Raw genomic sequence first — 26116 nt, 5'->3', positions numbered from 1 at the left:
TACTTAGTGGATTGGGGAAGGGAGAGCGCAGCAGCAGAAGTAAAGCCAGAGGAATCCTTTTTCAGTCCCAGGCCTCTATAGAAGAGAGGGGGAGCCCCGAGTCTGTAGCATGTCCCATTACACGCGCTTCTGGCCAGCACAGAACTGGCCCAAGTTGGCACCTAAGGGCAGGGCTGGACACCTCCTTGTGCTGTTGCAGCCTCGGTGCAGCGCACCGGGCCGGTCCCCTGTGTGACTGTGTTTTCACGTGTGGTCAGAAGATATGTGCCAGCAGACGAGAGATGCAAATAAAAGGCTGCCGGCACTGATGCCTATCTGTATGCACCGCAGAGCAGCCAGTATCTCCAACACTGCCTCTATCCTACCACTGCAGAGAATGGATTTTTCTTCTTTAGCTAGTTTTTTCAGCACAACAGTAGCAGATTAAACCAGGATGTTTTTTCACTGCCAGCTCCAGCCATCTGTATCCCTAAGTATGTGCAGTCAAATCCTACTGGAAATCCCCAGAGGAGCTCCCATTTCAGGTCAGCAGAAAGGGGCAAAGCACTCTTTAATTCTCATTTCCACACTCCAGCTTTCACCAGCTGAGCGTTCTGTCCTTTCCTGTCTGCAATAATGTTAGAGTTTGTTTGGTTTTTGTGAAATAGCTTGAAGTAAAGAAGATCAAGTTTCCTGCAGGAGGAGGAAACGGAACAAAGTAATCTACCAAAGCCTCCCTTAGGTTAACACTGCTTTGTTACAGAGATTTATGCTTCTGTGATTTGGAACAGTAGAAAAACTTTTCTTACTAGTAAAAATAATCCACAGTCCATGCCCTTTGGTCAGCAAGTGACAGGCTTGAAAGAAACAAAACAAACTAAGCTGTGTTTTTAAATCTTCTAGTCAGCCCTGAACTTTCAGTTGTTGTGCAGTATGGCCAGATTTGAGTAAACAGGAAAAGCACTACTTTCATCTGATTAAGTAAATGGAGAGAGGAATTTTATTATAAGATTTTCTAAATAGTAGCTGAAACTTACATTTTTGAATGGTTTCTTGTGGTAAAGTTAACGTGTTATTAGTTAAACTTATAATTTATTTTAAGATTTTAACTATCTACTGCAAACACAAGGAACCTTTGAAAGCCCTGTTTCATTACTATAATAAATACAAAACACCTTCACTGATTTTATAATAAACACTGCAGGCTTATGCGATGCCACTCAGCACCTTGACCACCGAATGTGTCCAAATCTGAAAACCTAGCAATATTTCTTTAAAGAACATTTTGTAGAGTAGTACGAGAGACTTTTTTCCCCTTCTCCCCACTTGGCTGAATTTATAATGCATTAAGTCGTTTAAAACAATTCTCATTACCTATAGGTCAGTGTGCAAATATATAACGGAAGATTCATATTCCTCTGTCTGGCTTATCTTCAGCATGCTGCTACCTTAAACATTTAACTTCATCGGTCAATAATTTGACAAGCTGAAGGATCTCAAAGTATAGACCACTTCTGTGTAGCCGTACTGAAATGAAATAGTCTTCAGATGGGGATCTGAAGAATGCATTATCCACTTGAAAAACAGCTGTGAGAAACTCCAGCCGTCAAGTTCTGTAAACTCTGCCTCAAACACACATATTTTGGGGTCACTGCTGTTAGCCAAAAGCACCCTTGCTAGCACTTAGTATTTAATTCATATATTGAGCAGGATGGCCAGCCAAGTGCAAGCTGTGAAGTTTAAGGCCTCCAGCTCTCAGGGGTTCTAAGGAACGCATGGCTTTGCCTCGCTCTGCCTTTGTCTCTCAGAAGGTACTTGAAAAGAACTGAAAATGTACCTTACCTTGGACTCCAAGTAAATGTTGGCTAAAGACATCTTGGAAATCTTATACAGGCAGATGGAGAGTGAAACAGCGCACAGCACAAACAACGTGTCATTAATTGCCACCCGGACAGAGACAATGACTTTTCTTTCAGAATTCTGTGTCCTCACCAATACTGCACATGTTAAATTCACCAAGAGGAAGAGGAGACTTATGAAAAGAGAAGCCAGGTAGAGGGGCAACCTGGGAGAGTGAGGAGAAAACAGTTTTAGCGACATTGTTCAGCAAGTGTCAGTCATGAGACGGAAGTTGCACTGAGCAATGAAAGCTGCATGTGTTGGGCTGCCACAGCTGACAGAGCAACCAGCCGCCCGAGCCCAAATCAAAGCGCTCCAGATTGCTGGAGAGATTAACTTAGCTCATTTCAAACCTGTTTTTACAGTTACACAACAAGCTGTAAGTAAAGAAACTAATGTCAAGCAGCAAAACATGGAAGACTGTTCGCAGTAGAAATACAACTGCACGGTTCTTAAAAACTACTTAAAATACCCGTGTACTTTCTTAGAGCATGCACTTCATGTACAGCACAAACCCTCTGATTGCTCACTGGCAGGAGAAACCTCGCAAAAGGTTGAGTTGCCTGGAATGGAATGGTTTTGACCCTGGTTTTACTACACCACCACTGCCATGTGAAGCATCCCTGACTGCTGATGTTTGCCATCAGATTATGTATTAAATTGAGGAAGTGTCTAACAGCAGGAAAAAAATCTCTGAGTTACTGGTTCCCCAGCATCTTTCTCTGTCTCTTTTCCTAAATAACTTGGTCATGGGCAACCTCTTGAAAGAAACATCAAGAAATTTAAGTGTGTATATTGGTTCTGGGTTGGCATTTTGCCATCTCTGCCAGGCAAAAGGTTCACTTGCACAACCACAGGAGCAGAGGTGGAACAGGAACGCGACAGACAGAAGCTGGACTGAATTTCCCCATCTGTTTTTTCCCACCTACCCAGCACTGGTATCTGCAATATAAGTATACCACATACTCAATGAAAGCTGCTTCTAATTTCTCTTTACTCCTACACACAGCTGCGGAGCTTTTCACTTAATAAAAAAAAAAAAAAAAGCAAGCACCTTTTCATTTCAGGTGTTCGCTTACTTCATTATCATTGCAGACCAAGGCAATTACTTATAAGGGTCATAATCAGCAGTCACTGAACAAGAGGTTTTGGGCACAGTTTTTCATGCCTGCTGGGAACTTTGAATTTGGCTGACAACAGACATCCAGACTGTCCCTGAGGAATCAAATTCTGATTGTTTGAAAATACTTTACCTAGTGGTGATCTTTTTCTTTCACACGTTCATATCCTTTTGGGATAGCATCAAGCCAGCTACAAAGCTGAAGCATAACTGGCTTCTTTTCAGGGGGCAAAAAGGAAGCAGTATCACAGAATCATAGAATGGTAGGGTTAGAAGGGACCTTCGGAGATCATCTAGTCCAACCCCCCTGCCAAAGCAGAGTCACCTAGAGCAGGCTGGACACATCCAGGCAGGTTTTGAATATCTCCAGAGAAGAAGAGCCCCCAACCTCTCTGGGCAGCCTGTTCCAGTGCTCTGGCACCCTCAAAGTAAAGAAGTTTTTCCTTATGTTCAGACGGAATTTCCTGTGTTCTAGTTTGTGCCCGTTGCCTCTTGTCCTGTCACTGGGCACCACTGAAAACAGTCTGGTCCCAACCTCTTGACACTGTCCTTTAGATATTTATAAGCATTGATGAGATCCCCTCTCAGTCTTCTTTTCTCCAGATTAAACAGCCTCCAGGTCTCTCAGCCTTTCCTCATAAGAGAGATGCTCCATTCCCTTTATCATCTTCATAGCCCTCCGCTGGACTCTCTCCAGTAGTTCCTTGTCTTTCTTGAACTGGGAAGCCCAGAACTGGATACAGTATGCCCGATGCAGCCTCACTAGGGCAGAGTAGAGGGGGAGGACGACCTCCCTCGACCTGCTGGCCACACTCTTTTTAATGCACCCCAGGAGACCATTGGCCTTCTTGGCCACAAAAGCACATTGCTGGCTCATGGTCCTCTGCAGAGCTGCTTTCCCTAACCTGTGCTGGTGCATGGGTTATTCCTCCATAATACCCCCTAAGGGTATACCTTTGAGACCTTTTAATTGTGTAACAGGGAGAACTGAAAGCCTAAGAGTCCCTGCTTGTGAATCAATACCCTTCTTTCCAACTAACTATATCAGGCAGTGAGTGAGGATGCTGTCTTTTCCTTGCCAGTCATGGAAATTCTCTCTCATGGGAAAGACTGTGCTCATTCTTAACCTTCCAGGGCAGGGCTCTGTTTTTAGGATAAGCAGCAAGAGGTAGTTCCTTTAAGCCTCAGACTAATGCTGGAAGGACTGCAGTCCTGAAGCTCTTCTTCCACATAGCTTCCTCTGGAGAATGCAGTTCCCAGTTATAGTGGTGGTACGTTTACAGCTTTTATTAATATCTCAAAAGTCTTTAAGTGACAGTCATGTGTCTTCCTTTCCTTCCCCTCCCAAAGCCTATAAAATAGTCTCATCTCTGCTCCTCCACTGTAGTGCAGGTAAAATATTCTTATGGGGTTTAGGCTTACGAGGAAAGGTATGCTCTTACGTGCTGCCTGCTTGTGGGACAGTAAGTACATGTTCTCTTTTTGCTCAGCTTAGTCAAAGAGACCTGCTTCAGCACAGCCTGCATGCCCTTGATGCTGGCTTGCAACCAGCAAGCCTTAGAGGCTTCCAGGCCGAGCTCCTCCTTGATGGAGTTTAGCAAAAAAAAAAAGCACTGTCATGCTCTCATGCGCACATACTCCTGTGCGAGCCAGGGTGAGCTGTCATGGCCAGTCTGCTGTGCAGCCCTTCACATAATGATCTTCCATCCCCCTTATTAACATGGTGTGGCTGGGGAAACGTCTGCCTGTTTTGACAATAGAAGCATTGTTGCTGAACTTCTGAATAAGCACTGATGGAGATGCAGGCTGTGTGTCTCAGGGTGGTTTCAGGGTCTCTGCAGCTGCAGAAAGCATTCCTAACTCACTTAAAGGCAGAATCAACTGCCTTTGAGCCTACAGCTCAACTACAAGGTACCTACATGGCTTGAATAAGCAGATGGGGGTTTTTAGAAAATAGAAAAGCAGGGCAGGAGAGGTGCTTCCACATTGCACCAGCGACTGTTCAGACACCTACTGTGCCTAATCCCCATTTTGGAGCTAGTCCCTTAAAAGAAACTGTGTGTAATCTGGTTTAGCCAGGGAAGGCATGTGCCAGGGTATTCTGTTCTTTCTGTGTCAGGCTGGATGCATCTCTAACTTTTTCTTTGAGCCTAAAATCAAACTTCAGATGAATGCAGTGGGTTTTGCCTTGTTCAACAGGAAAGTCTGTCTGAAACTACTGAATTTTGTATGTGGTTTCCTCAGAAACCATACAGTGTCTGAGGCTTGTGTGTAACAAGGCATGCACATGCAGCACAGCAAGCCTCATCCAAACCCAGGCAGTGACTGTAAGAAATCCCCAAGCCCAGGGAGACGTGCAGAAGGACTGTTTAAATATGAAGTTGGGCTGGCACAGGCTTTGCCTTGAGCTCTTTTGCAACAGTGACTAATACCACTGAAGGCTGTACTGAGCAGTTTGCTTAAGATTCTGAATCTCTGATAGGATTTTACCATTTTTTTTCCGTATCTGAAATGATCCTGATTTCTGAGACCTGTGCCAATACATAGACGCAGTCCTACCTCTCTGTTGCCCTATTTATGTTGCCATTATCTATTGCAGATTTGCCAATACCAGACAATAAGGTCTGACACTTATTAAAGAAAATTAGGGAAAAAATTTAAAAAGCAAACATTCAGCAATGAAGAAAAATCAAATTCAGTAAGTGTAGACTCCAGCCCCTGACTGTAGGCTTCTTTCTATCATCCATCATCCATCTCTCCATTAGGAGTTAAGCAACGGGATCACAGAATCATGGAACCGTAGAATGGTTAGAGTTGGAAGGGACCTTAAAGATCATCAAGTTCCAACCCCCCCTTGCCATGGGCAGGGACACCTCCACTAGAGCAGGTTGCTCAAAGCCCCATCCACCCTGGCCTTAAACACTTCCAGGGATGGGGCATCCACAACTTCCCTGGGCAACCTGTCCCAGTGCTTCACCACCCTCACAGTAAAGAATTTTCTCCTAATATCTAATCTGAATCTCCCCTCTTCCAATTTAAAACCATTACCCCTTGTCCTGTCACTACATTTCCTGACAAATCTAATTGGATCTAATGAAAGATGTCCCTGCTCATGGAACGGAGGTTGGACTAGATGATCTTTAAAGGTCCCTTTCAACCCAAACCACTCTGTGATTCTGTGACCTTTCACTAGCCTGTTACAATTAGGATTCAGGACCTCAGCTGCAGATGTGCACATATTACACCACATCAATTGCTCTGTATGAGATAGGAAACAAGTCAGCTTTATATATATGGCTCTTTTACAAAGACTAATCACATTCATGCTCAGAGATCTGGATATTAAAACAAAATACTACTGAAGTCCTTTAGCAACAGAGCTGAATAAGAGAGAAAAGTCTAGACCAGGTCAAAGAGTGATTTGCGGTAGAAATGCAGTAGGCAAGTGTCACGGTGGTCATGGAGCTGTTGTGGGGAGGGTAGTCTGTGCATGAGTAATTCCAGTCACAATACATAACCGTCTTTCTTCAAGCAAAGGGAGCTTGTGACATTTTCAAGCAGTTTTCAGGAATAAAGCCTTGCCACAAACATCAGTAACAGATGAGGTTCAAAGCTTCTACCTCTCACCTCTAAAGCCAGCCAGGAACATGTTCACAGACTTGCCCTACACCACCCTGACCTGCAGCCCAGGCTTTGTTCCTCTTGCCTACGTGAACCATTGGAGGCAGGGCCGCTTGCATTGGGGGCTGGCTGGGGACCTGTGTGTGTGCTGTGCTTGTCTGCCAGCCCACACTCCTGGATTTCCTTCCCACAGAAACCAGAGTGCAAAGGGGGATGAATTTATTTGTATGCCACAGTGTTTACCGGGGAGAATCCAGCTCTTGCCCCTTGTGGTTTGGGATGTGGCCACGGTATGCACACAGGCCCACTAACTTGAAAGCATTCCTGAGGCCACCAAAATAGATGCAGCCTTTCTTCCCATACTGACAATTTCTGCATCAGCTGCAGTTCAGTATGCAGTACACATCCCTCTGACAGCCATCACACCCTGTGTGTCCCATACCCTCACCACCCCAAGCATAGCCCACCCCAAGCCTGCTCTCACTGTACTGCCATTCTGCCAGGCATGGTTTCTGAAGCACTTGCTCCAGATGTTTGCCTCTGCAGGTGTACCAAACCCCAATTGGACAACAAACTTTCCAAGGCAAGGACAATGTTAATATTTGACCTGTTGATACAGTACTATGTTATCCTAATAGTCAGCAAATAACAGGTCAGATTTCAGCTTCAAATTACTCTGTTTTCCTATCCTGAATTCAGATTGTAAACTCTTTCTTTAGAATGGAGACAACCTCTCTCTCTTCCCCTGTCTAAAGAACACTGCCCCAATGAGGCTTTTAGGCATTGCAACAATAAACATTAATTTATTAAGCTATTCCTCAATTTTCTGGACATTACTGCCCTTTGGGGAGCTTTCAAGTAGTCCCTGACAATCCCTCTGGCTCAACAAGATCCCAGACAAATCTCTCCACCTAAATGCAAAGCTACCATAACCTCAACTCCGTGGAGCCAGGGGTTATCTGTGAGCTCGCAAACACATCAAGTTGAATCCATTCTCACTAGCTCTTTCCCTTCACAAGTCTTCTCTCATCTTCCCAAAAATTTCAAGTCTTTTATTACCGCTGACCTCACAGACTAATACATACCCAGTCCCACTCATTCCTGTCACAACAAATACATCACTCTACTATCTTTACCAAAGCACTGTATCTGAATTCCCCTAGCAATACAAATGTTAAGAACCTGTGAAGAAATCACCAGGGTGAGTGTTTTCTGCCTGCACTTGAAATATCTGCTGTTGACATATGTGAATGTCTTAAAGCAGTGCTTGTGTTGGGAAATGACAAAGATTTCTAAATGTCATAGGAAGAAGCTGGCCTCAGAACCACCGTCATAAAACATTGGTATATAAATATGAATAGGTGAGATATGAGTGCCACAAATTATCAAAGATGTAGTCTTTCTCAAAGAGGATGGCTTCTCTTCTCTACCACATTAAAGGTTTGCATCATTCTTACCTGTATTTCAATAGCTCTGGCGAATATTTCGACTTAGCTTTGAAAATCACCTGCAAAACAGTAAAATATTCCATCAAATATAGGATACATGTAAGTAAAGAAAGATTCTGTGATCTACGGGAATCCTGTCTCACGGGTCACAAGAAATGTAATGATAGGTTTCATTACATAACAGATTTGCATTTATTGCTTATCCATGGCAGGCAAGCTCTAAGCAAAGTATAAAAACCACTCAGCAGATGATCACGATGCACTCGTATACAAATTGTCTATACCATTATTTTCACTTACTCTGCCTTGAGAATAAGGTCTTTTATACCAGTATTCACAAGAGGACCAATGCCAGTATAATCATAGAGGCAAGTAATTATTAAACTCTTACGTGACCTAGCAACACAGGTCTCTCAAGCAGACCAGCTCCTACTGGCATATTGGGTCAGACGCTCTATTCCCATGAAGAGCCCGTCATAGTACCTGGGCCTGAAGTTGGACATGTATGTTTGTAGCCATGTTACATTGCCAAAAGGACGCCATCAAAAGCCAAACTCATTGTTTTACTCTGAGGTATATTTGGCTTATGCTGACTGTCTGTTCACTAAACAACAATATGTATTTTTACAGAGAGATACCTCAGGCCCAGTAGTTACTGTAACAGAAAAGACAAAATACTGGCATGTTTTCTGCAATGTAGCCAGGTAATATCAGTCACTGGTGTTTAACCACCATCAGAAATTCTAAAAAAAATACATAAGATGGTTTCCAAACACACCCAGTTTACAAATGTTCATTTAAACCAACACTGAAGCACACTGATTGCTAGTATTACAAAAAAACCCACCCTGTATGACTTATTCTGGGTTGTTTCCTAACTGTTTTCTCCTCAAGTTATCCTGCCTTATCCATTTCACTTGGTTTTGCATGCCTTTTAGCATAGCTTGCATAGTATTTGCTGTGATTATCATGCTTTCCCAAGGAAACAGGACTTACATGATCACTATGTATGTGTAGGCATGTGTCTGCCTGTCAACCTGTTTATCTGACCCCCCCACTAATCTTAAAATACTTCAGTCAGAGAACTGATGCAAAAATACTTGAAGCATCAAAGAAGTGATCCTTTATCGCCCTCCTAAAAATTAGTGACCCAACAGAAGCAAGGAACCCTATAAATTATGTATGACCTCTGCAAGGAGAACCCTGTATAATAATCCTACACATCACCCAATATGAAAGAGTCTGCACAGCAAAGTCTCATAAGAAATGACCCAGTTATGGAAACAGCTCAAAGTCAAGCATGAGACATAGATCTGGAGAAAATCAGGCTTCACTTGTTCCAGGGTTCCTGGAACAACTTGTCATTTAACTTCTATTCACCATAAACAGCTGCCTTGACATGGAAATTATTTTTGTGACGCATCAGCCTGCTTAGCACTAGCTGAAGCAGCAGAGAACACTGAGCTTTTCAGCAGGTCCTAGAAAAATAATAGCTGAAAATAAAATTGAAAAGTTGGAGAAAAAAAATCTCTAAAATTATTCTTCAACCATTGATACTGTTTTCAAATAGTTAACATCTCCAGCAATACCCCTTACCAAAGACTTTTGTGATTCATTCTTCAAAATCCTTGATCATGAATTCTCACCGGAGTTCAGGAAGAAGTTTTATGTTGCTTTACCTACTTGCTACTGAAAGGAGAGCTACAAGAGGCTTGTGAATGTTCTGTGTTTCCGTGGTACACAAAGAGGGTCTGTCAGTTTTTAGAGAAGACGCGGGGTTCAAAATGCTTCCTGTATGTTTTTTGTACTAGACTTATTGCCTACCCTGCTTATTCTGGAAGATACTGTGGGCAAGCAGGAAGGGAAAGATTCCTGACCTCAATGAAACTAAACAAGTAAAACTTGTCTCTAGGGCCATTCCACAATCCTCACCTGTTCTGAGTAGCACTTACTCACACATATTGTACCGTTAAGTTTGGTGGCTTTCAGGAGCAGCACTGAATAGAAGTGTCAGGGCCCATGCAAAGAATTACAGAAGACAAGCACTTTGCAGCAGGCAATGATTGTGCTGGGTCCCCCAAAATCTAGAAAATTCACAAGTTCCTGAATAGTATCTCCTGTGGTTCCCCCAAAAGGACCCGCTCACCCCTATAATGTCACAGAGCCCTCCTGTCACATAAAACAGTCCAAGGCTGCCCTACCTAGGAAAAGTTCCATGGATAACTTACCTAAAACCAAACATGAACATGATGTTCCTGCTGCAGATCCAGCAGGATCTCCAGATGCGAGATCGCCAAAACAGCTGTTATTGTGATTCCACGTTTGGTGGGCCCCTCCCAGCTGATAAATGCTTCTGAATTTTATCAGCGCAAAATGACAATTAAGAAAGAAAACTAACACTGCATAAAAAATGGATGCTATGTAGAATGAAAGCTACTCCATAAGGAATGGACACTCTTACAATTTCACTGCTAGACAGAAATACAGGCAGGCAAGTTCTGCCAGCTTTGCTTAAACACTGATAGGGCCTTAGTTCATGAATAGCCTTGCTGGAAGCAATGTGATTGTCACAGAATAAAGGGCTGTTCAGTGGGAGTAAGGATGTCAGAAGCTAATCTCAATATACCTTACATGCGTGGGTGCAGCTTTTTGCTTTTAGCAGTCACTTAGCTCAAGAGACTGGTTGCTCAATGGCCCCTCCCCGCAACAGTGTTGAGAAAGCTTCCAGTCAATATCTGAGTCATCTAAGCAAGTCTTCCAGCAAACCAGAGCAAACCAGACTATTCCCAAGAATAGACTAAACAGCAAGCAGAAGGCAGACTTTTTTAAAAAGACCTTTCAGAGAGCCCTAAGGAGAATAGCAACACGGAAAACTCAGTGAATTCCTTGCTAATTTTCTAGTGTCTAAAGGGTTACTTTTTCTTTTTAAAAGTACTTCCCCTTTTGCTTGTTTTTTAAAGGAGAAATATCCTGTTTTGACTCCTTGTTTTTGCTGAAACCTCAAACGAGATTCTCACACTCCCTCCTCCACTCCCCTGAGGTATATGTCTGGCATATAAAACTGCAGCAGTACAAAAAGATTCCAAAAAGCCCTTCATGCAGACAGGGAAAATTTCTGTTGCAGGAGCAGATGTAAACAGCTGACCTTAAAGACATTTTACCAGGTCCCAGCAGAGGAGCAGCGAGGATGGCATGGGAGTCCATGAGCAGCTCAGCTGCAGAGAGTTCTGCAGAGCTGCTGGGCAGCAGGGAAGGCAGACAGGGCCAGGCTGCTGTAGCTTAAGGGGGTTCCAGCTACAGTTATGAAAGCTAAATCAGGAGCCACTCTGGCCCTGTAAATATCAATGAAACAGGTGTCAAAGCCAAGTCACATATCCCCACCGTAAAAAACAAAACCTCACTGGAGCAATTTGCTCTGATTTAGCTGAACTGATGTGACAGCTGGCACAAACCTCCAATACACCTCTAGTGCTAGCTGATGAATTCACTTTTACAGGAGCCACAGCTCAGCTTACCAAAAAGCCTCAGGTATGTCTTAAGTGCTTGCATATGTCTCAAGCTGGCCCTCTGCAGAGGAATGAAATTCAGCTTTATTTACCAGTTCTCATTTCAAAAACTCTAGAAGAGCAGAGTGTGTACTTTTCCTTCCCAGTTCCTTTCACCACGGCCCCTCTCTTCCTCTGTCACACTCCATGCAAACTTCTCTTTGCACCCTGAAAATATGCCACAACCTCACACAGGCCCACAACCCCTCACCATCAGCACGTACACCTTTCCTCTGCTGTGTAGCTTCCAGTCCCAGGCCCACCTTCCCCCTTCTCTCTTTCTCCCAATTTCTTTCTTTCATTTGGATCAGATTCCCCAAAACATGCAAGTTCTCCCTCTGCTCTCTAAATTCTACAGTTTGTAGGGCCTACAGACATGAGCAACGTGACTCCCTACCACAGTCAGCCTTGTGTAAATTGGTAAAAATAGCCCTGAAAGGACCGTTGCGGGGCTGGCAGCCACGGTAAACTTCCATGTGTAGCTTTCCTATCAAATTATTTTCTAAGAAGTCAAATGACCTCATTCTCCATGTCAGATGCTGACAGCCAGCCAGTCTGCAGTTGCAATTTGTCTCCTATAGATCCAATACTGAGGGCAACAATTTATGCCAAACATATTTGCTGATGCATTACCATCCGTAGTTAGACTCCTGTGTAGTTCTATGTACTTCTAAAGCATGTATTAAATATAACAAGCTTTATAAAATATGGTGTGTTCATTTCTACTAAAACATAAATATTTCTCCTAAGTAAAAAGCCCTCTCTGTTCTCTCACTGGTGGTGTTACTTTTGAAATGCTATCCCCAGTAATTAGAGCATGAGAAGTTCTCTTAATTTTCTTCCCAGAGCTAACACATACCCCAGGTTCCGCTGAGATAAACGCAACCTCTCCGAAAGCCTTGTGCTGGTTTTACCCCGCCCTGCCAGGCACTTCCAGCATGGCCAGCTCCCCTCTAAACTGTCTTACTCAGCACAATTTCTCTTCATTTGAAAGTCCCTGATTTTATCAGCCCTGCCTGGGAGGCAGGGTAAGCTTCTCAGTCTGGATGCCAGAAAAAAGGGAAGATGGTTAGGGAGGTGTAAAGAGAGGTAAACTTGCCTACCAGCCCTTCTCCACCCATACAGCCTCACAGTTCTTTAGCTCAGCACCGCGTTCCCCAGGTCCTGGAGAAGTTCCCAACCTGATGATTAAACCTACAGCCCACCAAATGTTTTGTTGTGCCTGGCCACAAGGGAGGCCTGGGATTTCCAGCATCCCCTACAGCTCACGGTCTTTTGCCCTGACCTTGTTTTTTGAGTCTGTAACCTTCCATCCTAGCCTCCCTCCTGCTTCATTTCTATCCTGTTCCCCTGGGAAATGTAAAGTCTGAAGCAAACAGGACAAAATGAAGCAAGCCCTTCTCTACCCACCCCTCACACACACCAGAAAAGGCAACTTATTTTATTTGCCAGAGCCACTTTTGCCCCCAGCACTGACTGTAAAGCCTGAGGACTCATCTCAGCCTCTCCTTGTCAGGGGCAGGGAAGATTTGGCCAGGCAAGACATAACTAAAAGAGCACCTGAGTGCCAGGATCCTTACTGTCTGGAATGACTTGAAGTGGAAAACGCGTTATTTGCCAATTTGCAGCCTTTGCTTTATCAAGCAGGAAAAGAAACCTTTGGGACCTGCAGGTGGGAGACAAACATACCTATGGGCTTTTTGGTCTCTGTATGTGGAAATGCACACTTCAGCTCCTTATCCAATGGATCAAGATGAGAGACCTGCTCTGGCTTGGTACAAGGCAGTTACTTGCTGGTGTTGGGCTACTGTTTTATGAAAGTGCCACTGGATCTCATCCTCACTTGACATTTATTTTAATGCTTTCTAAGTAGACAGAGACATCCTGTGAGGATAGGTCACATTATTTTTTTTAATTATTTGGAAGAGAATGAATACAGACACAGGATTAATAAATTCTAATAAATTTAGTGCTCTCATTGAAAATCATACATATTTTCTGCATTATGATTTCTGAGAGGAGCTAATGTTTATATAAGCTTTACCTGAAGCAGCCTTATCTTCTATTCTGCCATAAGTAGGGCATCGAGACCACAGCAAAGGACCTTGAATTCGGCTCTTAATCCAAAGATCCCTCAGGAATTGTTCTGAGTCAAAACTAATTTGATTGTGACTTCTCTTTCATCCACAGGTCCCCCGCTTTAGCAACCTGCCCCAATGCATTACAGCTCCTCTGTTCTATCTGCTAATGGTGATGCTCAGGTCTGGGAATAACCTTTCCTCTGCTGATGCCATCATGGCATGTTTGTCTTGCTACACATAAAATAGAGTCTAAATTTGTGTCCCCATTGCTTTGGGATACCTAGTAAAAAGAGAATAGTTGTGGCTAACTTTCTGTCAAGTTCAAAGGTGCTTATTATTCTGAAAAATGCCCTCAGGCACTTGCCAAATGAGTTTTTTGTTTGGCCAGGAGGATTTGCAATATTTTTTGAATCACTTTTTCTTCTCACATCTATGTCTAAAAGTTTTCCTAACAGTGCCACATGTCTCGGTGCCATAGAGCAGCTAATAAACACCTGCAAATTCCAGAGACCCGTTGAGGTCTCTTCCAGTCCTCTGTCTCTAAACTATACATAGATCAGTTCTTTCCCTCTAGCTAAGTACCAGTTAAATAGCATGGTTTCCACACAATGAGACACAGCTGCAGACCCTTCTTGCCTGCCTTCTAGAGAAGAAAGGATAAAAGTTGTTTCTGAACAGGTCTGTGAAGTTATAAGCCATTACTGAATACAACATTCTCTCTTCCCACCCCTTTCACACTAGTTCTTGCTTGCCTCCTCTGGAAAGCTAGATGCACATTAAATATACAGTCTCAAGAAGACGCTGAATTTCAAGCCAAACCACCTTTTAATGGTTAGAAGTAAAAAATTAGTAACAGTGAATTAAAAATATGTGTACTTATTCTGTGTCTTACATTATATTTGTACAATGGCTGTGTCTGTATTTCTTAAGGCTTTGTTTTGGCTAGGGAGATACTTGAGATGAGATTTCACTGGGAGCAACCAGCTCTACAGCAAACAATACTAATAATATGCCTGCCTACAGTGGCCCACTACCTTTAAAGATTATGACGCACATCACAAACTCTGAAAGTCCCTTGCAAATATTGTTTCCAAATCCTCACAACAGCTCTTCAAGACAGGTAACTATGACATGCTTTTACAGAGGGGCTCAGAGGAATATCATGGGGATGCATGGTGACAGAGCAGAAATTTTCTCAAAGGCAGAACCAATAGCCTTAGCACTTTTTCTGTTTCCAACCACTGACTTGTACTTCCTGAATGATATCAGACAGCAATGCCAAAAATAAGTTAAAAGGGCGTATGTGTGCATTTGGTATGCTCTCTTTTTAGACCTCCCCGAGATGAAAGGAACACTAAGCCCCTGAGTGCAGGCACTCTAATGCACAGAGTGCAGACTGCTGTGCCCCCTCTGTGCTCATGCAAGGCTCGGCTTCTCTTGGAGAAGAGCCAGGATGCTGCATTCTGCCTCCAGACTTCCACGGCAGCCCTACGTGTGTGTCTGAGGGAGGAATCTGACCTAGGGCTATGACTTAGTCCTAGTTGCTGTGATGGGGATGGACTGTGTAATGATGGATGTCGGCCCCTGGGGAATCGCACCATTATCAAATGACTCTCACTATAGCTATGGGATAAAGCATAGGTCACCACATGCCTAAGCTGGAGTTGAGTAGCATGTAGATGAAAGGTTCCTGTAATCCCTTAATATATCTCAAGTCCCAGGGAGTGGAGTGGGGTGAGTTAGCAGGTGTATCAGACACTGAATCCAGAAAAGTAAACCTAAGCATAAAACTGTGTATGTGGTTCTAAGTATTTAATATCCTCTACAACTCAAGTGATCCTCTTACAGCTGTCATGCTTACCCTTGCTGCTTTTTCAGCTCTGGGATGGCAGCTCTCACAAGCAGCCTGATCTCTCCAGCCAGGCTGTTCAGAATTGACAAGCCTATAATCACTACAGAGCACTGTTAAACACTGTAGGCACTACAGAAACACCCAGACCCAGGCACTAAGCTGATTCCAAGTGGGGCACACAGCAACACCGAAAGCATCCTGAACACTGCTGGGGGTGCTCCAGGGCTAGCTGGTACTCTCCTGGCCACCTACCCCTGCACTGGGAAAGTGGACTTTGACAGGGGTCGTCTGAGTGCAGGCTTGGCTTCCTGCTCCAAGCACAGTAGCGGGATTGAGGAGACAGAAAATCCAGTCCCTGCCCTCCCGCAAGCTTCCTGCGAGATCTCAGGCAAGCCCAGCAGCCTTTCTTTGCCTCAGCATGCCGATATACCATCCTGCAGCCCGGTGCCAAGATACCCAAGCTCATCATAAATACTTCCAAGCAAGTCTAACTGCAGCAGCCTGGAGCACTGTGCAGGCTAACTCATCTGGCTTCTCAGCTGTCCATAGCACAGATACGCTCTCACAACCTCTTTCTGAAATGGAGACACTATTTTCTTCACCCCACTATACAGTTAATTTACCTTTACATCACAGCATCCTTGAAATAGAGGGTGTATCTCTGTACAGCATTTAGCACTCACTGGGATCCAGAGTCACTGCTCTTTGTAATACAGATCATTATAGGAATTTGGGTCTGCAACAGGACTCGATCAGCAGTTTTGATTGTGATATACAGAATAGAAATCTCACTCAGAAACATGTTAGCCAACTTACGGAAAACCGGGGTGGGAAGCTGCCAGCAAAATTAGAAATTACAGTTCTGACTGCACACAGAGATCAGCTTGGCTAAGCTAGGAGGCTTATGAAATCTAGTAACAACAATAATAAAGAATAATAATAGAATGACATTTTGGATGTCCAGCTTTCAGGCTCTCTTATACATTTTTTTCCCCAACCTTTAAATTAAATGACACCCATTTAATCAACAGTAGATATATTATTTGTCATTCCTGAAACGATCACTTCAGGCTCCAGTTTCATTGTAACACTGTTCACTTGCATATAAATCAAAAGTTAAAACTCCCAACTAAATAACTGAAATTTACTTTTTGCATTGCCAAGGTACATTAGAAATCACATTTTTCTTATTATTTCTACAAAATAATGCTTTACCATTCTGTCAGATTTAATCAACCAAATATCTGTTGCTTACCTGTGTGAAGTAAAGATTCATCAGGGTCAGGGTGAAAAACTGGAGGCAGACTGGGAAGCAATAGAGAAGCCAGAAAATGAAGGGGCTCAGAGAATTTGCTGTGACAAAGTCTTTGAAGTAAAATGAAAAGAGCACAGTCCTAAGAGAGGCCCAAAACAAGCACAGAAACAGAAAGACAGTTTGGTAACTGAACCTCTTGTGCCTGTAGTGAAGGACCAGCCAGAGCTGGACATAGATGAACACAAAAAGCAGTGAATAAAAAACAGTATATACAATGGTCAGGCCCAACTTCACATACGGAGGGACAGCTGGCGTCAGGGTCGGCGGAAGGGTGTCATTTTTCAGTGGGTCCCACTCAGGGGCCTCCATTTGATATCAGGAATCGTCAGAATTATTTATTAAGTTTGGCTGCCGCTGTTGCCTCCTCCTCCTTCTCCTTTCATCTTCCTACAGCATAGGAATCAAGAAAATGAAAGAAAACAAGCTGCACTTCCTCTTTGGCAGCTCACTGTGGGCTGGTAGCACATGATCACAATTCAGAATGATTCATTAGGACTGCCTTTGTCAGCAATTGGCAGGGAACAGCTCAGAAAGCTGCCCTTTGCTGGTGTTTGTGCACGAATCTTTATCATCCTTAAGAAACAAAGAAATGCACCAGCCCCTGAACGGTTTACTGCTGATTTTTTTTTCTAAGGAAAATTATCTGGATTTTAAATTAGTTAAGTAATGTTCGATTTTCTACAAGAAGCAGGTACCTGACATTTTCCCAGTGGCAGACACATCATATCTTTGTAGGATTTTTTGGTCTTGTTTCCCATTTAGCAAGTACTTTATTTAGCTGCATTTCGTTAGGAATAATTTTAAGCACTTTAAGGTACTCATGAAATCCAAACCACTGTAATAAGCTGTAACAGTTCAGCTCTGCATTGCAGAAACCTTTGTCTTTATAAGGAAACACAATTTGCACAGCAAATCTAACACATTCAGTATCTTCTTTTTCTTCTAACAGAAGACATTTCATCAGAAAGGAAGAAAAGGCACATCAAGGCTTCCAAACGTGGTATATACAGGAACAAATGAAGCCCCCTAAATACCCCAATTCACTAAAGCCTACATGCAGCTACAGGTTCTTTTCTTCTTGGTTGTTGTCTATTTGTGCCATTACTGTGGCAACAGCTGACCAGACACGCCTTCTCACAAGTGTGCAGATGTGCCCTTGGGATTAAATCTATAAATTAATAGGTGCTATGGCAGGCTGCTGGGTTTGACTCACAGGGCTGAGGAGTGAGAACTGAAACTCAGTGGTTTAGACATTTGTAGCGTGGTGGAAATGCTTCATATATCTTTAGGTCATGTATAGCGTCATATACCATCAAATAACAAGGTTTTTAAAAGATACCTTCATTATGGCTGGAGCACTGCCATGTTTTTTTCTATTGTTTATAACAAGCAGATTACGAGAAGTGCTTGTTACCTAGAATAATCCCCACGGAGGACCCTGCACGTCTGGTAAGCAGTGAAAAAGATTCCTTTAGTGAAAGTGTCCATGTAGTGAACTAACACCATGTACACGGTATGCAAATACTGACACTGAGTACGAACTAAAATAATGATTTCCATTATTAGTGCCTAATCCCAAGAGGAGTTCAGAACTACTATTTTGTTGAAAAAGACAATTATTATAATTGTGCTTATTAACATAAATAGAGCTTATATCAGTTTGGATAATTCTTCAAAAAGATCTCTAATTGAAGCCCATCCTGCCCTAAAAATACCCACACTGAACACTTAAAGCTATGTTCCAAAAATCCATGTTTAGGTACTAAAACACATGCAGTTTGATTTTAAAGGTGCTAAGCAAACTTAGCTCCCATTGACTGGAAAGGGATCTGTGGGTTCTCAGTGCTTCTGTAAATCAGGTCACTTCTATTAAGATGCCTAGATGTGATTTTAAGGCCCTTAGCAGGAGCAGTCAGCTTGGAAAGTCCTGGATAAACAGCTCTCAGAAGCAGGGTGATACACAGCACCAAGTGACTGTGTCGATTTGACTACATATAGACATGTACCATACCTTTGTATGCTATAGCTGCACAGAAAGAGAATGTTATGGCTTGGACATAAATAAACTTGGACTTAATTTTAAATTAGCACCTGCTTCTAGACCCTGTGTATTTCCTGGAAAAAAAAGGTAAAATTGACTCGATACCAGAGTAGTGCATGGAAAACTGAGCAATTACTGAGCCAGTTTGTCAGAGAAGCTGTCTGTACTCAGGCCATCACATTCATTAGGCAAACACTGGGAAGATAAAGAGCCTAGACAGGAGTTTAGACAATATATATAACAAAGAGAATAGATACAACAAAATATATTTCAATACATACTACAGAAAGCTCCGTCTCCCAGATCAGCAAAACATCTCCCCTAGATTGATACATACTTCCTTCTAGTAGACAATGAAAAACTCTTCCTAGCCTTTCCCAGTTCCACTAACAGGCCTGCCTTATACATCCCTCCGTCTCCACAACCCTAGTGCACACATGCACTATCTAGAGGCCAGAGTACAGTGATAATAAATCCAGTGGGTTACACACCACCTCTTTGCTCTCAGCACAAACTTTCTGATTATGCTTGTGGCTAACATTAACCCATGGTGGCCATAAGCACTCCATTGCTTTTTATCAGTGACCTATAACAACTCTTCACAGCTTGTGCTGTAAGACTTTAACCTGCTAAATGAGGGTAAAGGCTTCCATGGCATGTCATTAGAAAAAACATCAGGAGTTTAAGACTGCCACATGCCTGAATTATACTGTAAAATGTACAGAGAAGCAGGAACCATTTCCACTCAACGAGCTGCGGGCTTCCCTTAGTGCCCCTGTGGATGTGATGATTGCCAACGCACACTTTGTGGGCAGCACACTGTAAACACCCAAAGAAAGCTGCTGCTCCCTTGGTCAGGTGTTGCCAAGGGGCAGCAAAGAAGAGTGGTCGCGCAGACTGCGTCACGACGTGTGTCCTTGCCAGTAGGTTAGCGAAGGCTGGTTGGGAAACTCTGCATTGCAGCATTACAAGAAACTTCTTAATAGACCAAACTTCCCATGCAGCTCCAGTGCTTAAGAAGTTCAGCCACTGCTTGGTCTTCAGCACGCTCCTGCTGCTGTTTAGGGATGTTAGGCAATTCCAGATGATCTGTTTATGTTACTGTTTTCTTTCTAAGGGTCATTGTCCAAAGGAATAAACTTGAATGGAGCTCCAGGGTTCAAAAAGTTGCTTAGCTAGGCTGTCCCACTGCTATTTGACTTGAAATGAACAAAAGTAGATAACATAGTATATGAATTCTGCAAGTTGAACTGCTGCCCTGCTCCCGAATTCTCATCTTTGATGTCACTTGCAGTTAATTAATTTGCTGGCAAGACTGTTAGCAAATCACTGTGTGTGGTAAAGCACTCTGCACCTAGTGTGTAGTTCAAAAAGTCTTTTAGAAAGGGTTTTGCAGAAAAGAACACTTCTAGGAGGTAAAGAAAGCAAAGTAATATAAGATTTTGTTAGATACTGAACCATATTCATCTTTGATTTTATACTGTGGTAGTCCAGAGAGTTTGTCTTCAGTTATACTGGCAGGTTTTTAATTCTTTTGAGGTTTCATGATTTTTGGATTGTGTTTCTTTCAAGTACCTGACTCTCACAGTTTTAACCTCAAGTACTGAGTAAAGCATCGTAGCTGGACCTTAAAGTCTGTCCTTCTTCAAAAATTGATTTTCCCTAAAGTTATCTGAAAAATTGTGAGAGGCCAGTCCATCCAGTTCCACCCCAACTGAGACACACCAGGAGAGGTTGCCAGATAGGCAGGCCTCTTGCCAAACCAAAGAAAAAGAAAGAAAATGGTGTTCTGGTTCAACATTTTCTTTTGCTTCACACTCCACGGGGGCTATGATTACAAAACTCAACAACAACATTTTGAAGGAAATAATTCTTGCTATTTCTACTAAAAAAAAAAAGTGGGACAGAAATCTGCTGTTGAACAAGATCCGTAAACTAGCTGGTGGAAAGTGAGAGTATTAAGACTCTCTGAATTACACAAAAGGTAGAACTACTGTGGAATTCATAATGATTTAATTCACCCAAATTTGTCACAACACTTACACCTCCTCTTTCTTCATTTTGTGTCCTGCAGAAATACCAGGTCACATCCTTGGAGTCCGCTCATTTCAATTTAAATAATTTTTTTGGAAAGGCAAATTCCTCTGAAGCCTTTAGTAATGTGCCTATTAGAATAGAAAAATTTAACTATGTGGTATAAACACACACCCCCTGTGTCTAATACTTAGGCCATTGCAATTTGGTGCATTACAGGACAAGATGTCAGGTTTACTGATGAGAGATGGTGGCCAGGATGCTGAAAAGAATGGACATTCCCTTAGAACAGGTTCAGGAATCTGATTTAACTACAGGGCAGGCACCTGAACTAGCGCCTGCTCAACATGATGGATGAATTAGCCAGTAAGTCCTGAAACTGTAATTTCTCATTTGTCTTTGGATTCTGAAAACATTATATTTGAAGCTCGTTGAATGCTACTGCATTGCAGAGCATGAGTACTTAGCTTTGGAAAATACTGCTGATGGGATACTTCCGTCCTTCACTCGGTGTGGGCTTGTCTCCAAGTCATGGACTACGTCATCATCTTTGGGATCCAGCGTCTTTGTGCCATTCAACATTTAGCAACTCTGGCAAAAGCCAAACAGAGGGCTGGGAACCAGATTTCTCAAGGGAGAAAATGTCCCTTCATTGTTGGGCTTTCTCTGTGCCTGGGCATGTTAGATTTCACTATTAATCCTGACACAGACCTCATACTCAAAACATGTCTAAATAAAGCCCTCATAATAAATCAGGATTTATTATTCTAATCTCATTTAGGTCATACAGTGGCGTACAACAGTACGAATGTACGGCCTTAACCCATAATCCTTAAGGCAGCCAAAGCCTCCATTGGCTTCAAATAAAGTAATGCCTATGCATCAAGTGCAGGAACTCACCCGCACAAACTAATCAGCGTAATGCAAGTAGCTTTAAAGCAAGAAAACGGTGGTTTCATAGTTTCAGCCAATAATTGACCAGAAGAAAATTTTCTAGAAGAAAAGCCTCCCCACCTACCACTGGAAAAACCCATAAAAGAGGAACTAAAGCGGTTAGGTATTTCCCTTCAGTGGGCATTCCCTTAGATAAATCAGTCAGCTGGGTGTGAGCTGACTGGAAAAGGGAGGTGGACTAGACGTGGACTGGCAACAGAGGGAGGTAAGTCTGAGTGCTAAAGATCACCTGGCCCAGTGTTTGGGGTTTCATGTCACCTATGACACATCCTGGCAGGGAACATGTCTTCTCTTCACAAGAACCTTGATGAGTAAAGAATAAAAGCCCATTTAAATAGGGATGATTTTAGCCACATCCAGTAAAGAGAGTTAATTAATTTTCTTCTCTTGGCTTCTGTTACTTACACAATAGGAAGCATCTGGCTCACATAAAGCCCCATGTTAGAAATCATCTGCTTCAGCCCTGATTATCTGCTAGTTCAAGCAGCTGAGAATTCAGCTGTGGAAACAAAAAGTCATGAATCTTTCTGAATCCTTCTCAGGTGAATACCTGGAGAAGCTTCTCAGGTATCCCAAATCTACTCCGGCTGGTGCTGGCATCCATACTAGCTCGGACGACTGTGCAATGTTAGGAAGTGAGCAGCTTGATGTTTCCTCATTTTCCTAAATTGTGTTTGGCAAGGCTGCCCCCTGAATGGTCACTGCAGAAACTTTTCAGCCGTAGGCTGGCCTTGGAGCAGTGCTGAAGACATTTTCGTTGGTGAAGGGCCTACAGAACTTCAGTCTGGCCTTTCTGGGATATAAGAACAGGGTGGAAAGAGTAGCCAGTGTGACTGGAAGCAAAGGATCATGCCTGGGAGTGCAAGGTGATGTAGAGAAACAGCAAATTTCCAAGCTACATGTCAAACCTACAGCTCAGGGATGAATTCCCACAGGATGCGGTTTCTTTGATCATTAGTGAATCTGTATTTAAGACATCTGCAAAGACCTGAGAGACAAATACAGCTCCTGGGCTAAAACCAAATAGTAAGCAAACCTTTACAGCAAATTTACGTTCAGCACTTAACACACAAGGCTCAGCCAACAGCACCCTTCCTTGCCCTATACCCCCGCGCCCCCGCCACAGCCCGCCCCCCGCCGGCAGCAGCCTCAGCCTGCGCCGCGACCCCACACTCCTCTCTCCCCGAGGTGCAGGGCCCCGGGGGAGGTAGGTGGGAACACGAAAGCAATCCCGGGCCCTGAGGAGAACGAGGAGGAGTGAGAAGGCGCGGTGAGGCGGAGGGAGGCAGGTTCTGCGCCGCCCTTCCCCTCAAACAAGGCGCACAGAGGATCAGCGCCACCCCGGCTCTGCCCGCTCACCTCAGGCCGGCCGGGCCGCTTCTCTTCGGCCTCAGGGCGCCCCCCGGCGGCACAGCGCTGCACAGCAGGCGCCGGCTGGAACGGGCCGCAGGCGGCGGGCGGGCTGTGGCAGCGGCAGCGGGGCGGGGGTGGTCCGCGGCGGTAACGGGGCTTGGCTGCCGGTTTGCCGCCTTGCGGACGTAGCCACCTTCCTGTGCTGAAGGCTAGGCACGCCTCTGTGAGGAACAAATGCAAAACGGGAATGGTTTTACCACGCTGCTTGTTAATGGGGTTAAATTGAGGTGGTGTTTTTTTTTTTTTTCTAATTATTATTACTATTATTTTTAGGGCTGGCAGGGCGAGCGGCAACAACTTCCACTTAGAAACCCCAGGGGCAGAGAGGCGGGGCGGGGCTGGGCGGAGGAGGCGGCGCTGCACACGGCCCGGCGGGAGCCCCGGGGCCAGGTTACCTCGGGATGGGCCGCGGCAGCTCGGCCTCCGACCCCGGGGGAATCCAGCCCGTGTGCTGTGGGTCGCTTATGTTGTTACTTGTTAAGGCTGCCGCTGGTGTATGTACAGCATTCAGTTATATAGGAGCCAGGGGGCTTGGCAGGCAGTTGTCTCCTTTCTGCTGACCACCCGAGAAGGACACTGAGGAGATTACAACTGCTTTTTTTGCCCTCCAGCTCGGTGTGTCCTGGAGGCGTCTGCTTTTCTGTCATGCCTGCCTGGGAAGATGCCCGTTTCCTTCACAAAACTCCCCGGGAAGAGAAACAGAAGTTAGGTTGGGTCGTGTCCTTCAGCCAGGCGGTTTCCTGTCCCGACCAGCAGCTTTTCCGGATCTACCCCTGTTGCAAAGCAGTAACCACCATTGTCCCACTCTTTCCTGGTGGTTTCTGTGGGGTTTTATTTGTTTGTGAACGGTGGCTCAGTGGCAGAAGTCAATTGAGCCTTATCTCCTTAACATCATTAAAATACATTTACCTAAAAAATAAAGTTAATAGTAGGTGGCTTAACAAAATGTTAGTTTTGGGTGGGTGGGGGGGAAGTGCCAAGAATATATTGTATGTTTTTAAATGGAACTGGTTTTGCTTCTAACACAGTAAAATAAAAGATGATCATTTCATGAACTGAATAATTGTGCCAACTGTTTGTGTTTGTTTATACCGTGACAGAACATTAAATGCATTAGACTTCAAATGGCCCAGCTGAATAAATTGCCCTAGTGGGTGGAGCAGAGCAGAGAACTGTAAAAGTGTGAAAAAAGAAAATAGTGAAAAAAGAGGAAAGGAGAAAGTTTGAAGAAACAGAGCTGCAGATGTTATTACAGGAACTACATTAAAGAGAAACTCTGCGTGGAGAAAGTAAGTACGAAGCAGATTTCTTAACCTTTGGGGGATTTTTGTAGAATTCTCACAAGCAAGTTTTTTGATTATATCATGTGGATAGCAAAAACTTTGTCTTTCTCATTTCTTTCATAGACCTGTGTCTATGTAAGTTTATTATATTAAATAAGCATCTTAGCTACAATTATAATTCCTTCATGATAATATTTGACAATATATATTATTTCTAATAAATCATAATTATAAAATAAATATAAGTACATTGTGTAGATATGTTAATATTATACATAAATATATTATTAAATATACTTCAAATTATAACTAAATAATTAAACATTATAATTTATTATCAAGTAATATGATATTAACTATTTAAAGATTAGGAAATGGTGGCATTAAGGTTGTCAGGACAGGTTTTGTTTCAACCCTTTTGCAAGTGCTTTTTAGTGTCACTTTTAGTGATTGTTTTTCGCTCAGGATCCTTGCTTCATTCAGAGGACAGAGTGGTAGCGCAACAAGCATTCTAGGAGGAGCCAGAGTTGTTAGGAAGTGATATGGTTGTTCATAGGGTATAAGATATATGTGAATTGGGGTTTGGTAAAATAAGGGTTTGCGTAAGGGCATATCAGGTCTTTATAACTACAGATGGGGGGAGCTCAGGAGGGGAGAGGGTAGAAACTGTCCAGTGCTACATGCTGCAAAAGGAAAAGGGAGAGAATGATTTAACAGCTGGGATGGGGGGCAGGGAGTAGGTATTTATCCTGGACATACTTCTGTCACCTCCAGCTGTGCTGGCTGTGGTTTATTTTGGAGCAAAATCCAGTATAATACAATGGCAGATTTCCAATCCTCTTATAGAACAGACAACACTGCAGTAAAAGGACTTCAATCATTTTTGCTATTAAAATGTTTTAAGAGGTGTGTTCCTGTATGGAGCTGTATTTGCTTCATCTTAAATATGCCATTGCTGAGAACCTTTCATCAGAAACTGCTGTCTTTTGTTTTGTTTTATTTTTCACTTTTTGTTAGCCCAGATTATTTTTTTTAAGTAATGAATGTCTAAATCTCAGTTTGGCAAAGGTGGTACAGCCACTTGATTGATGAATAGAAAAAAATATGCAGAATTTCAAGCTACCTTAATGGAAGAAACTGAGCAGCTGAATTTGAGTCCGATTAATCAAAGTGACATGTTTTGAGATATATTTAGCCTAGTTTGTCAGTTTAAATGTGTGAGATGTACTAAAGAAATCTCAATCAGTGGCATCAATGACCAAAGCTAAAATCAAAAGTGATTTTACTAATTGGCAATGCTTGTTGGGATTGTCATATGTTGGGACTGCTTGTCCCAATTGTTTCTTAGGTCAGTGACATCAGGTTTCCATTACATATGTCATGCTAAGTATTTGGTTTTTTGACAATACAAATTGTAGAGAGCCACAAGGATAAAATTGTAGCCTTAGGAGGCCTACAGCACTAGGCTGTTTATTGTACCTTGCTTAAAGTGTGTCCTATGTTCAAACACATGGCAAAAGAGTATAAAGAT

The 26116-nt window shown here is 43.2% G+C and overlaps 1 protein-coding gene across 2 annotated transcripts in view; it reads right to left on the bottom strand.

Annotated features, from left to right (window-relative positions):
• GPR137B (G protein-coupled receptor 137B) overlaps positions 1–17272 on the bottom strand; it is a 28543-nt gene extending 11271 nt beyond the window's left edge. Inside the window, exons 1-3 of one of the 2 annotated variants that reach the window (XM_074168135.1) lie at positions 16801–17272; positions 8077–8126; positions 1822–2044 (exon numbers count right to left, since the gene is read on the bottom strand). In XM_074168135.1, coding sequence (XP_074024236.1) covers positions 1822–2044; positions 8077–8126; positions 16801–17169 — 642 coding nt within the window. In that variant the 5' untranslated portion in view covers positions 17170–17272. The remainder of the gene's footprint in view (positions 1–1821; positions 2045–8076; positions 8127–16800) is intronic. The other variant, XM_074168134.1, reaches the window with a different exon arrangement.
• Positions 17273–26116: the final 8844 nt, after the last annotated feature.

Source organism: Numenius arquata, chromosome 2, assembly GCF_964106895.1.
Source record: "Numenius arquata chromosome 2, bNumArq3.hap1.1, whole genome shotgun sequence".
NCBI classification, from domain to species: domain Eukaryota; kingdom Metazoa; phylum Chordata; class Aves; order Charadriiformes; family Scolopacidae; genus Numenius; species Numenius arquata.
Note: the sequence above shows the minus strand (reverse complement) of the source record. Positions and strands in the feature narration are given on the sequence as shown.